Genomic DNA, 13,460 nt, shown 5'->3' on the forward strand with positions numbered 1-13,460 from the left:
GCGAAGGAAATCTGCACTTTGAATGAATCCTTTTACTGTTCAGACCTTAAATCTGATCTTCATCCCATCTGTGTTTGAATGTTTGTAAGTTTCAGCCGACTAAAGATTAAAGCATCTTTTATTGTCCGTTAAGAAACTTGTCAGCTTTTGAAAATCGCAGCTGAGGTGTTTTAATCCAGCCAGAACCGGTTTATCGGACTACCAGGAATCTAAGGCGGTGTCTCGGGAGATCACAGCCCCGCCGGCCCGTGGGAGTCCGGCAGAGAACAACCTGTTCCTCAGAGATCCTCTCAGCAGTTTGAAAAATGAAACGGGAATTTATTTGTTCACTTGATGTCAAACTTTCTGCTCAGGATCCAGAAGAAAAAACACCGTTTCTGCTTTAAAGGCTGAGTTTTGAAATGAGAACACTTTTAGTTCCCAACCTGCCTGATAGGAGTTTTTATCAGGAAGGAAGATTCAAATCAACACTGGAACAAAATATTTTCATTCAGTCAAAAATTAAAAATATTCCAATAAAAAAAACCGGGAAAATAAATCAGTTTGTCAGAGAAATCCCACCGACGGGACCTTTTATTCGTCTCTGTAGACACGTTACATTCGTGGAAATCCTATTTTAAATCAAACTCAGAAACGTAAGCAGCACAGGCATGCAGCTATTAAACAGATGAGTCCTGTTCAACCCTCGATGTCTACACACAGAAAGGAAAGCTATGAGTATTAGAATTTATTGAGACTTTTTGTAGTGTTTGGGCAATGAGGGTTGTAACCAACATGAAAAATATGATGGTCATAATATTTAAAGGTGCAACATGTAAGAAAGAAAAATGACATCCTGTGGTCAAAAGAGTCTCTGATGTCTCTGATCCTCCAGAGGCAAAGAAGACTCGCACGGATCCAACACGCCGACAACGACAAACATCTGAATTAGGGTTGTCACGGTAACCAGTGTAGCGGTAAACCCCGGTAAAAAGTTGACAATAATAATAACCGTCTTGTTTTTTTAAAACTATATTATCTCGGTGGATTACCGTGGCTGCGGTGTAGGCGCGGTGACCCTTACCAGCCACCGTATCATCTGCTGAAGTTGCCGGCGGCACATGCGCACTTTGTTGTTTACAACCAAAACTTTCTTGAAGCTAAAGCTGAAATAATGGCCAAAGGAGGAGACGGCAGCGCTCAGGACATTTATTATCCCTCAAAGAAGACAAAGTGGGAAGTACGGGCATCTTTTGGATATGTGAAGAATGCCGAGGGACAGTTGATAGAAGACGGCTATCCTGTTTGCAGCACGAGCAGAAAAAGTGTCTGTGAAAGGCAGCAACGCTTCAGATCTCATGACACATCTGCGTGACCATCACCCACAACTCTACAGTCAACGCAAGGCAAGCTAACGTTAGCGCTTTAGCTAAAATGCGTGATCCGAGGATTTGGGTTGAGGGAGAATGCAACGAGTCGCTATATAAAGCAGCCGCAGCGCCGCTACCTGCATATAAACCGTGTCGCGGACACCGCCATGTTGAAATGACGCTATGCATTACGGGGCTCCCAGGGGCAGATAAGAGTTGGTCTCTCTCCGAGAATAATTATGAATTTAACAACGATTACTGCCTGATGACATTTTCCCACATCTGCAAAGCTCACTGGAAGGACACAAACCGAGGACGATATTTTCCTGATATAGGGTTTATTACTCAAGTAAGGGTAAAAAAGTATCTGATTAGAAGGCTACTCGAGTACTGAGTATCATCTGGTCTCATATTTTTAAAATGATGACATCAAACAGACAAAAAATAAGAAGTTATGGGCAAATATTGGTATTTTAAAGACTAAAGGGGAAAAATGTAAACAAATAAACAACATAATTACAAAATAACACATTTTAGGCTAAATTTAGACACAAACTGAGGACAATATTTTCCTGACATACAGGGTTTATGTAGTTGTCTGAAAATGTAGCACGTTAAAAAAATACTGTGATAATACCGAAAACCGTGGTAATTTTGGTCACAATAACCGTGAGGTTACATTTTCACACCGTGACAACCCTACTCTGGATATATAACCAGATCAGCGTTTTATCATCTTCATCAAACAGCACGACTCAGAGGTCTCATGTCCAGACCGGACCTAGAGAAGCACATTCATGTGTTCATCTCCAGCAGGCTGGACTATTGCATTGGTCTTCAGGGTTTCCTCCAGCGCAGATAAGCCTGGCGGGCCGCCGCTGACACGAACCCCCCTCCCCCCCCCCATGCTCTCACGGAGGAGCGCTCGCCCTTTAACTTAGTACCTTTCTTTTCATTTTTAAATCAAAATTTAATTTCTGTGTACTTTCTGTCATGTTGATTTTTAAGAGAGAGAGAGAGAGAGAGAGAGAGAGAGAGAGAGAGAGAGAGAGAGAGAGAGAGAGAGAGAGAGAGAGAGAGAGAGAGAGAGAGAGAGAGAGAGAGAGAGAGAGAGAGAGAGAGAGAGAGAGAGAGAGAGAGAGAGAGAGAGAGAGAGAGAGAGAGAGAGAGAGAGAGAGAGAGAGAGAGAGAGAGAGAGAGAGAGAGAGAGAGAGAGAGAGAGAGAATAAGCTAGGCTACATTAACCCACACCAGATACTGTCCTCTTGACCCCTTTTTCCTTCAGAGCTGCCTGAATCCTTCGAGGTATAGATTGTGTCGTTGAAAGGTCTGCAGATGAGAAGAGGGGCTGAGACAAAAATCACTCTGAGGTTAATTTCTTCCGCTGCGACACATTTTGTTTTCCAGTTTCCACAATAGAGCCGCGTCAGGGAGGAGGTGAGACGGAGGACAGCAGCAGGGACGTGGAGGGTCAGGACAGGCATCAGGACAGGGTTCACTGTTCTTTCACAATTATTCTTATTTCTAAACATTATTTAGCTTTATTTTTATAGTCAGGGCAGAGACCATGCAGCCCGCTAATATTCACACTTTCTCATTCGTTCCTGCTGAGCAGGTTGTGCACCAGTCATCTTATTAATAGAAATTATATTAATAACTGTCTCCGGACCACTGTTAACACTGATGAAACGCTTCGTCACGGTCCTCCTCACTTCTGAGACGATGGGTTCGCCCCTGGCTGCAGCATGTGGAAAACAGAACGTGAACTAGTTCTCTTTGGAACGGTGAACTACGAGCTGAACGAGTTCATTTTAAAATCTCTGAACTGATTTGTTCAACACGAACTTTCCCAACAGGTTCCCGTGCAGGTGGAAACGTGAAAACCAAAAATCCTGCCACAGCTGATCTGAAACTAGATTAGAAGAGAAATTTTTCTCTAACTTCTTCAGATTCTCATCCTAACCAACAGTTCTGTCACACTGCCCTCTGGTGGCCGCACGACTAAAACCAGCCGATGAGCTGAGCCTTTTTAAAAACCCGAGTCTGGCTGAAATCTGCTCAGGCTTCCAGCTGTTGGACCTCGATGGACACAGCTGGAAGCTGCTCGCACATCTGTTCTTCAAGGACAAGAAGATGTTTTCTGTTTGGTTGGTTTAGTTTACAGTGATTTATTAAAGCAATCAGTTACTGAAAACCCCTAAAAGGTCTGGATGTTCTAAATAAATCACGCATTAAAAAGTGTCTCATTCCCAACAGTTTTAAACATAAATCTGGTGATTTAGTTCTGTTAGTATTTTTCATCCTGAAGTATGATGAATGACGAGTACCAGGCCCTCTGACGCGGTCGCCGTATGACCGGAGTCAGAGCTTGGTCCACGTTGCCGGCAGTAAGTTGGACTCCGCCAAGGCTGCCCTTTGCCACCGATCCTGCTCGTAGCTCTTATGGACAGGATGTCTAGGAGCAGCCAAGGTGTCGAGGTGGCCTGACGATCAGGTCTCTGCTTCTTGCAGATGTGGTCCTGTTGGCTTCATCAGAACCCGATCTCTCACTGGAGCGGTCTGCAGCCGAGTGTGAAGCAGCTGGGATGAGAATCAGCTCCTCTAAATCTGAGACCATGGTCTTGAGTCGGAAAAGGGTAGGATGCCTTCTCCGGGTCAGGGATGAGGTCCTGCCCCAAGAGGAGGAGTTTAAGTAACTCAGGGTCTTGTGAGTGAGGGAAAGATGGAGCAGGAGATCGATAGGCGTATTGGTGCCGCGTCTGCAGCGATGCGGCCGTTGTACCGGTCTGTCGTGGTGAAGAGAGCCGAGTCAGAACGTGAAATCTCGGCCCTCTCATGGAGAAAGGACGAGAAGCTCAGTTGAAAGGCTGCTGCTCCTCCACATCGAGAGGAGCCAGTTGAAATGGGTCAGAATACCTCCTGGATGCCTACCTGATGAGGTGGGAAGAGACCTAAAGCAAGACTCGGGACATGCTGAAGGACAGATTCTCCCGGAGGAGCTGGCCCAAGTGGCCGGGGAGAGGGAAGTCTGGGCCCCTCTGTTGGGCTGCTGCCCCGCGACCCGATGGATGGATGTGGGTGACTGTGTGTCTGATATCAGACTAAATCTCACATGTTAGGGTAAAACTGACAGGAAGTCATGAGCATCTAAAACCGCTTAACTGTTGACGTCAGAGTAATCCAAGATGGCCGCTGCAGGTGAATGTCCTCAGCAACTGTTCGTTACAAAACTGATGAACCACTGGATGGATCTGAGTAAAGCTCCCATCACTCCTGGTTACCAGTAAACTACAGAATCCCTCATGCATCACTCAGCGGCGTGGCGCCAGAACACATGTCTCCTTCAGGTGTTTACCCCCAGCAGGGCAGTCAGCTGGTAGAACCGGGTCAGAACCAAACAGGTGAAGCTGCTTTTAGCTACTATGCTGCTCACAGATGGAATCAGCTTCCTCATCACCTCAGATGGGCCCCAGCTCTAGAAACCTTCATGTTTTCATCAGCCTTTGGATGAATGTTCTGCACTGTAACTGCTCACCCTTTCACTTTCTTTCTTTTTCTCCTTCTTAAATCTAAATAGTGTTTTATTTCATTAGATCCAAGTTAATTAGTGTATTTTAGTTGTGCTGTTAGCTTAGCTTCAAAGCTTGTGCTGTTCTTGCTAATGGAAAAGACGTGAATGAAGGCACTACACAAATAAAGCTGATTTGCCAAGTCATCGTTGGGCTAGCGTCTACAGCACATACAACGGGAGTCAATCTGATTAAAGATGGCCGCCACAGCTAATCGTAGCCATGTGGCTCGTGTTCAGTCAGCTTCATGAGTTTGAAGCATCGACGTATAAATATTAAAGAATGGGTTTCCGTAGGCTCCAATAACACGTTTTTGAGGCTAAATGGGAGGTGGCCACCACCGCCATATTGACCGTGTTACAGGTTCCGTCAAGCCCAGATAATTCCACAAAAGGGAAGAGAGGTGGAGCTGAGGGTGGGGCTGTAAGGCTGGGATCAACTGACGACACCCGGTCGAACTAGCTACAAGCTAACCCAAAGCTAACGCGGAGGTGGGAGCTAAGCTAACGGAGGTAGCAACCTAGCTACAACCGGAGTTAACTGTGCACAACACCAGAGCTTCTGAGTCAGAGATACGCCGGGCTGACCGCTGGGTAAAACCGGGTGGAACACAGAGGTCTCCCGAGAGCTCCACAAGCCGATAGTGGGAACCCAGCTCCACCAACATGTTATATTTCAACCCATTTTCTAAAGTGCAGCTTTATGTTAAATGCACTGGGTTTTACCCTATTACATTTAAATGTCATGGTTAAACAGTACATGTTAAAATCTAAGCTCAGCTCGGCAGTGACCTAAAATACATAAATATAATTTTACTTACCGAAAAAAATGAAGTGGAGACTCCTTGGACGCTCTATTAGTGCAATTAATGCCACAGCAAGTCATTTTGTCCAACAATTGTACAAATAATATCCAAAAAAGAATACACACACACAGAGACTCAAAATCCCGGAACAGTCTCCAGGCCAGACCGAGGCTCTACTGAGGCCTTTCCCGGAGCTAGCTCTGTGGTCACGTGGGTCTGATGCTCATTAATTATACAGAATTTTAGGCTTTTAATACACCTAAACAGAAGAGTGAGAAAAACATTCACCCCCCTCAGAGTTGTCATGAGTGTAAACTAGATCATTTAAACCTAAAACATGTTCTGGTACCAGGCTGTAAACATGTTTATTTCTGCTGTGAAATTGGTATTTTTTAACATGGGAGTCAATGAGGATTTGCTCGCTTCTGACACCAGCCCCTAGTGGATGAGGGTGGAACTGCAATTTATTTCACTTCCGCGTTTGCTTCAAATTTTCACCCGCATTGTGGGGGCTTGGTTTGAAGATAAGTCACACAGCTGATGTTTGTGTTTCAGGCGGCGTGGACGTCCTCCCCGTCTCCCATGGCTCTGCAGGTGCTGGGCATCACCCTGTCCATGATGGGCGTCGCCGGCTCCATGCTTATCTGCGGTCTGCCTATGTGGAAGGTCACCGCATTCATCGGCACCCATCTGGTGGTCATGCAGGTGTTCTGGGAGGGTTTGTGGATGACGTGTGTCAGCGAGTACACTGGTCAGATGCAGTGTAAGCTCTACGACGCTCTGATGGACCTGTCGCCGGACCTCCAGGCTGCTCGAGGACTTATCTGCATCAGTCTGTTTCTGGGATGTCTGGGATTCCTCATCTTCCTGCTGGGAGCCCGTTGCACCAACTGCCTGAGACACCCTCGGATCAAAGCGCGGGTGGTGCTGGGGTCAGGGGCCATCTTCTGTTTAGCAGCCCTCACCACCATAGTCGCGGTTTCTTGGACCGCCAACAACATCATCAGGGATTTTCACAACCCCCGAGTCCCCGAGGTGCTGAAGAGAGAGCTGGGAGCAGCGATTTACATTGGCTTTGTAACGTCTGGGCTGCTGTTTTGTGGAGGGGTCATGCTGTGTCTGAGCTGCCCCCCGCAGGGGTCCAGATTCCCCTCCAGTGGGTACACACGAGCCAAGACCCCCCCACAAAGCAGCTATGCCATCAAGAACTATGTGTGACATCAGAGATGACCACGTTGCAGGAAGGCTGTGCTAGAGCTCTACTAGTTCATCTCAATAAGTTTTATTTATACATTTCAGTTTTCCATCATTAAACAATCCCAGGCCTTTTCCTAAGCCCCAAACGATCTTAGGGATGATCCCGGGATGAGAAGTCCTTTAGAGTGTGGTTGTGTGGAGTCGTTCTGATCAGTCAGCAGGATCTCAGTTCAGCACTTTTTTAGTTCAAGAGGAATCAAAGCAAGTAAACAGGAAGTGGGAGTGGAGTAATACTCTGGTAGGGGGTGACTTGCTCTTTAAAGAAGATAGTGACACACTGAGCCTAGCCATTAGCATATCAGTCCAAAAAGATGTCAGCTTTATTTCTCCAAACAAAGGCCGTTCAGGAGGAGGAAGGTCAGGTTGGACTAAAAACACACCGACGCGTTGCAGGAACTCACCTCTGCTTGTTTAACTCTTAACGAGGTTTTAAACGCCAGACTCAACTTCATAAAGAACGTCTGACGACACGTTTTGAACCTGGTGAACGTTTACTGACTTGGAGAGTTACTCTAGTCCCGTTTGAAGCGGTTTGTTTCCGGCTCGTTGTCTGTAGCGTTTGTTCTGCTCAAATAAAAGCTGAATCCTGCACGTGTGTGACGTGGTTCTGTTCCTGCAGCCCGTCTCAGCCCAGCAGCTCCTCACGAGACTCATCCCGTCGTCTGGAGATCAGACGAACCGGCACCAGTAAGAACTTGTGTCTGGAATCGGGCCGGCTGACTTTCCAGACCGGTTCTGAGCAATAACTAACGTGTGTGTGTGTGTGTGGTTTTGGGTCAGATCAGTGCAGCTGAAGGAGGAGAGCACAGAGGAAGCTTTGTTTTCCCGCTGGAGCAGAATCCGAGGATTGTTTTGGAACCACGGCGGAGCGAACCGAGGGACTTCCCTCCGCCACCCAGCTGCAGCTGCAGCCAGAGCCTTCTGTTCAGGAATACCACAGAACTGGTTGAACGGGCATGCAAACGACACTGCTGCTGCCTCACGTGTGAGCTTTAAACCAACGCCCCGCCCCGCCGGCCTCTCCTGCCAGCGGTTCCTGGTTTGGGAGCCGGGTCTGCACTGGGGAGGAGGACGAGGCATGAGGAGGCTGCTGGAGCTCGCTGGCTTTGCTGTGGCCCTGACGGGGTGGCTGGCTGCCATACTGACGCGCTGCCTGGCCCTGTGGACGGTGAGCGGCTCTACGGACAACATCACCGCGACTCTGCCTGCCTACTGGGATGGGGTGTGGCTGGAATGGGATCACTGGGATTTGGCCCACGATGGCAGCCTGCACTGCTCCTTCTACCAGTCCCTCATGTACCTGTCTGGGAGCTTCCGCACATGGAGAGCCCTCATCGCGGCGGCCATCGGAGCGGGGGGGTTTGCAGCCGTGATCGGAGGAGTGGGGATGGTGTGGTTCCCGAGGCGAGGTCAGATCAAAGTCTTTTCTGGTAGTTTGTTTGTTGTGGCAGGAATCCTGCTGCTGGTTCCCACAGCCTGGACGTGTCACCACACCAGCCAGCCACTAGAGGGCGGCATCCTGATGAGGAGAGCCTGGGGACCAGCTCTGTACCTGGGATGGATCTCCTTGGCCCTGATGCTGGCCGGTGGAGTGTTTCTCACCACCAGGTGTCCCACCGCTGGGGAGCAGGCGGAGCAGCAGGACAACAGAACCGCAGAGGATGAAGAGAGTCACCCGCTGGGCCGGATCAACAGAACTACCTTCACACACAGCCAGTACGAACGCAGGTCTGACCCCATCTGACCCCACGTGGAAAGCCCTCCACGTACGTCTGGTCATTTCATCCTGACTGACAACGGGAATGTCTGGAAGTCTGTCTGTAACACGACCTCGTGACCCCTGGAACCAGCCGCTGCTCAGGCTCTGCACTTAAAGGAGGAAGCGGCGACGAAACGGGTGTGAAACCCGTCAGACGGGATCCTCAGACACGAAACGTCTGCTTTGTTTCTCCACTCTGGATTTTTTATTCACACAGAAATGTTTAAACTTTGAATCGAACATTTTTTCCTCACGATTCCTAAAATGTAAACATAAACGACGTCTGTCAGAACACACACTCGTCCATCATCACGCGTGTTTAACACCAGGAGCCATAAAACACTCGTTCTGCTTTCACTTTCTGACACGTTTTCACCAAAAGCTTCTTTTCTTCAGGACTCTGTAGTTTTGTGACTCTTTGCTAATAAATCCACGTTTTGTCTGCGGTTGTTTTTTCTTCCTGAGCACCAGAGAAACACCAACAGTAAGCCTCTTTTGTTGGACGTGTTAGCTTTAATGTTCTGTCCATTCGACTTGTGCAGATCTGTGTTTATTAGACACAAAAAAGGCTCATTTTTAACTCAGAAGTAATCACCATGCTGAATTTGGCCACAAGAGCAGATGGAGACACAAAAGTAATGTAAGTAAATAAAAGACTTCGGGTCAGAGTTATCTACCGGCCTCCTCTAATCCTGCTCTCGTCACTCACGGCTGCAGCAAGAACGGATGAAAGCCGCGAGGATGGCACCAGAAACGTCTGCTTTAGGAGTAAACGTGTTAGTGTGCAGAAGGTCAAGAGTCCAGAGGTTTCAGAGCTTCTCGTCTCCCTCCTCGACGTCCTTCAGGCTGAGGACCTCCAGAGAGCCGCAACCCTTTGTCTCACAGCGGATCAGCTCATCGATCTCCCTGTAGCAGCCGGGATCCACCAGACACACCTGAGGTGAGAGGAGGGTCAGAGTCGGGATTTCACAGAAAAAAAGTGGAGACGGCTCCTATTCAGCTGCGATCTAAAGAGGAACCCACCATTTCCAGCTCTTCGTCGAAGTCCTCGCTCTCCACCACCTGCAGGAGAGGTTTGAGCTTCTCCTTCAGCCTCTTGGCCTCTTTGGCCGGCAGCACCAGCCGCAGCCTCATGTGGGCCCTCTGGATCTGCATGGTCTCCTTCAGCTGCCGGATCACTTCCAGAGCCTGCAAACCCCGCAGCTGGTTAGCAAGTCACCCGTTTTATCGGGAAACCAGAGGAAAGTCCTTCAGTTTGGATGTAAACATTCCCGTTTCTCTTCATTATTAATATTATTAACTCAAGATTCTTCCACACGTTTCACCGCACGTCGTCATCTGCTGGTTTTCAGCAACTGCCACAAAGGAGGTCTGAAGGCTCGGCTCGTTCAGGACGCGTCGGCTACGAATTTTCATGTGTTTTCTTTAATAGAATAGAATAAAAACCGCCCTTATTGTCGTTGTGCAGGTACGGCCACGCCCTTTGATGCAAATAATAAAAGAATACAAGAAAACAAATATAAACGTAAAATCAACAGGTATATGTACAAATACACACACAGAGTAGCAGCATCAGTCGGGCTCGGTGCTGAATGTTAGCATGTTGAGTAAACTCAAAGAACACGTATTATGTTAATGCACGTGATCAGTACATGTGTGGTCGGGGTTGACAGGACCATCTGGTTTTGTTGTTGTTTACTACGGTGAGCGCTCTGGGAAAGAAGCTATCCCTGAATCTCTTTGTCCTGGTTTTACGTGACCTGTAGCTGCACGCAGCTGGTTAATGGGGCGAGAGTGGTCCTCGGTGATGTCGCCTGCTCTGCTGACGTAACGAGAGTTGGCGATGTCCTCCAGGCTGGGCAGGGAGCAGCCAGTGATCTTCTGGGCTGTGCTGATGACCCTCTGCTGCTGCAGCACCTGGGATGCCTTACGCTAGGACGCTGTCTGTGTGATCAGCAGCCTCTCCTCTAGATCGTTCCTCCCGAGCACTCTCAGGAAGTGAGACGTTGCTGAGCCTATTATACCACCACCGTGGTATCTGCAGTCCAGGAGAGACCACCAGAGATCTGCACGCCCAAACATCATGGAGCAGTGTACCCTCCCTCTCCACACAGTCCCCACGAAGTAAAGTGGGGGCGGGTCTGCTCTACCCTTCCTGAAATCCAGGATAAGTTCTTTGGTTTTTGTGGTGTTCAGCTGGAGGTTGTTTACTAAACACAACGTGGCCGCTCTGTTGACCTCATCCTTTCCAGAACTGCGCTGCTCTGGGCGGCTGCATGTTGGAGTAGCTCTGTTAACTACATGTAAGTTTTGCCTTTTCTTGGACATTTTTTCTTCTAGTTTCTCAAGAAGAACTGTATTTTTTGGACATTTTACTTTTCTGTTTCTGGTGCTGTGAAGCTTGGAGGATTTTTACTGCTATTCTTTAGCTTTTTTCACTTTTTGAGCGTTTGTTATGATGCGTAACCATGGCAACAAGCTGTTTACAATCGGGAGCAGCTGATTAACATGGGAAAGGCTGAAATAATACCTCAACTGAAGCCACAAATCCCAAATGAGCTAAAACGCAAGAAGCGTGGGTGCAGAGCGGGAGCAAAATGGAGAAAGAGAAAGAGGAAATTCAAACCATCTCCTCCATCGATCATAACGGGCGATGTGAGATCACTGGCCAACAAGATGGAGGAACTCCAAGCCCTTTCAAGGACTCAGCCAGAGTTTCGGCAGTTTCGGAACCGCTGGAGGAGATAATGCAAAGAAGGATTCTCCAGAGAATCAAGAACATGATGGACAACCCTGAGCGTTCTCTTCACAAGACTGTCCGACAACGGAAGAGTGTCTTCAGTCAGAGGCTTCTTCAGTTTGGCTGCAACGCTGACCGCTACTGGAGATCCTTCCTGCCAACAGCCGTTGTAATATACAACACCTCTTTTACTTGATTATTATTATTATTCTGAGCTACTACAGCAATCAGGTTCCCTCTGGGATTAATAACGTATTTTTGAATTGAACTGAATCTCTGTAGTCCGACTCATCCCCTGTTGAGATGAGTCCGACCACGGTGGCTTAAGGGGTTGGGGGTTAAACCACCAACTAGTTCCTGAGCGTAGCCACCGCTGCAGCGGCCGCTCCCCACATGGATGGGTCGCATGCAGAGATTAATTTCTTCACACCACACGATGTGTGACAACTATAGGAATTTAATCTTTGAGGCACCGTAGTCACGGTAACCAAGTAAACAGCATTCAAACAGCATTCCTGCAAGAAATAGTTCATCTAGTTTCATTTGATATTTTTAACACCAAAGTCCTCCCAGGTTCAGAAAACACGAACCAGCGTGAGTCATCACCCTCCAGTTTAAATAATCCAGGAGATTAGATTTTTTCTTAGATTTACTTTTTTAAAGTGATTAAAAACATTTTCTGTTTCCGCAACCACAACCCTAAATGATTCAACTGGGACAATTTAGAGTCAACACTATTAAAACATGTTTTTAAAAACCAGCCGTGTCTACGGGGGACAGATTTTACCGCAACACCTGCTGCCTTTGAGACAAAGTCAGGACATTAGAAGAGGAAACAAGGTCTGTAGGGATGTGTTGGAGACCTGAAATACGAAGCTTTCCTACGGATATTTCCTCTCGTCTCCTGATGTTTTCTGATTTGGGGCTGCATGAAGCTCCCGGCGCGTCTCACCTGCTGCTTGGTGCTCTTGGTGGTCTTGACAGAGTAGTGGATGTCCTTCATGGCTCGCTCGATCAGGCTGACGGTGTAAGGCCTCTTGGTGTCAGGGTTAACACACTTCTCTGCCACGATTGTTGCGATGTCTCTGAACATCGTCTCCAGCTGGGTCTGCCTCTCTTTGTCTGACACCTGGAGCTCCCCTTTGGCCAAAATCTGAGCCGAAAAACAAACGTCAGGTAAACAACCCCCACTAGATATTTAGTGACATAATCCAGAAGAAGACAAACCTGTTTACAGATTTCTGTCTGATCCTCAGTCCCAAAAGCTTTAATTAAATCGTCCTTCTTGGCCGTCTGGCCTTTAGACACATTAACAAAAACAGAATGTGTCTGCAGAACCTCATCCAGATCTTTTTCTCTGAAGGAAAACAAAAACAAACACGTTTTTACCTCTGCAGATACAGCGAACTCAGCGCGACGTTTGAACTGATAAACAAGTGTTGTAAACTTAGTTAAATCCATCCTTTTGATGCGTTTGGAGCATTGAACGTAGCTTTTTATTAAAGTTACTCACGCTCCAGATCTCCAGCTCACGACTTTATTCTTGTAACAAGCGATCTCAAAACGCTTCCCGCCCTTTTTCATCCGTACCACCGCCACGTTAGTCAGCCGGATTTGGTTTGTGGGGGTAAATATAGACATTATTGTGTTTTAGAAGGCACGAAAACGTGTCCAAAACGCATCCGAAATCAAAACAAAACGGTACCAACACACCGCTGGTGTGTGCTCACTCAAAGTGCGCTCTCGGTGAGAAACACGGAAGTGCAAACAACGGTTCCGCTGCCTAAAAGCATCGGAGTGCATTTCAGCCGAGCCAAATAGTCACTGATGATTGTGTGTTTGGAATTAGCATCTGAATGTATAAAATACAGTGATTGAAAGGGTTTTGAAACACTTTATTATTTTTTAAAATACATTTCGAGCAAAAATGAAAACTGCTTACCTTTATTTTGAAAATCAACACAGGAGGTTCTAGCTAGTG

General features: G+C 47.5%; 4 protein-coding genes across 4 annotated transcripts in view; 3 read left to right on the forward strand and 1 right to left on the reverse strand.

The window, feature by feature from the left end:
- Positions 1–372, forward strand: part of LOC107379811 (claudin-4) — a 1,109-nt gene extending 737 nt beyond the window's left edge. Inside the window, exon 1 of the mRNA XM_015950734.3 lies at positions 1–372. This exon is cut by the window's left edge and continues 737 nt beyond it. The gene's annotated coding sequence lies outside the window, so the exon portion shown is untranslated.
- LOC139062550 (claudin-4-like) overlaps positions 1–6,941 on the forward strand; it is a 19,525-nt gene extending 12,584 nt beyond the window's left edge. The window contains exon 2 of the mRNA XM_070543698.1: positions 6,279–6,941. Coding sequence (XP_070399799.1) covers positions 6,306–6,941 — 636 coding nt within the window. The 5' untranslated portion in view covers positions 6,279–6,305. The remainder of the gene's footprint in view (positions 1–6,278) is intronic.
- Positions 6,942–7,593: 652 nt separating this feature from the next.
- On the forward strand, positions 7,594–9,181 carry LOC107379809 (claudin-4). The gene has a single exon (XM_070543699.1). The coding sequence runs from the start codon at positions 8,059–8,061 to the stop codon at positions 8,722–8,724; it is 666 nt and encodes a 221-aa protein (XP_070399800.1). The 5' UTR covers positions 7,594–8,058; the 3' UTR covers positions 8,725–9,181.
- sbds (SBDS ribosome maturation factor) lies at positions 8,922–13,245 on the reverse strand. Its single transcript, XM_015950731.3, has 5 exons — positions 12,993–13,245; positions 12,707–12,836; positions 12,432–12,632; positions 9,763–9,927; positions 8,922–9,674 (listed from the first exon to the last, which is right to left on the reverse strand). Exons 1-5 carry the CDS (start codon positions 13,118–13,120, stop codon positions 9,549–9,551), a joined length of 750 nt encoding a protein of 249 aa, XP_015806217.1. The 5' UTR covers positions 13,121–13,245; the 3' UTR covers positions 8,922–9,548.
- Between the last annotated feature and the right edge of the window lie 215 nt (positions 13,246–13,460).

This window comes from Nothobranchius furzeri, chromosome 13, assembly GCF_043380555.1.
Source record: "Nothobranchius furzeri strain GRZ-AD chromosome 13, NfurGRZ-RIMD1, whole genome shotgun sequence".
NCBI lineage: Eukaryota > Metazoa > Chordata > Actinopteri > Cyprinodontiformes > Nothobranchiidae > Nothobranchius > Nothobranchius furzeri.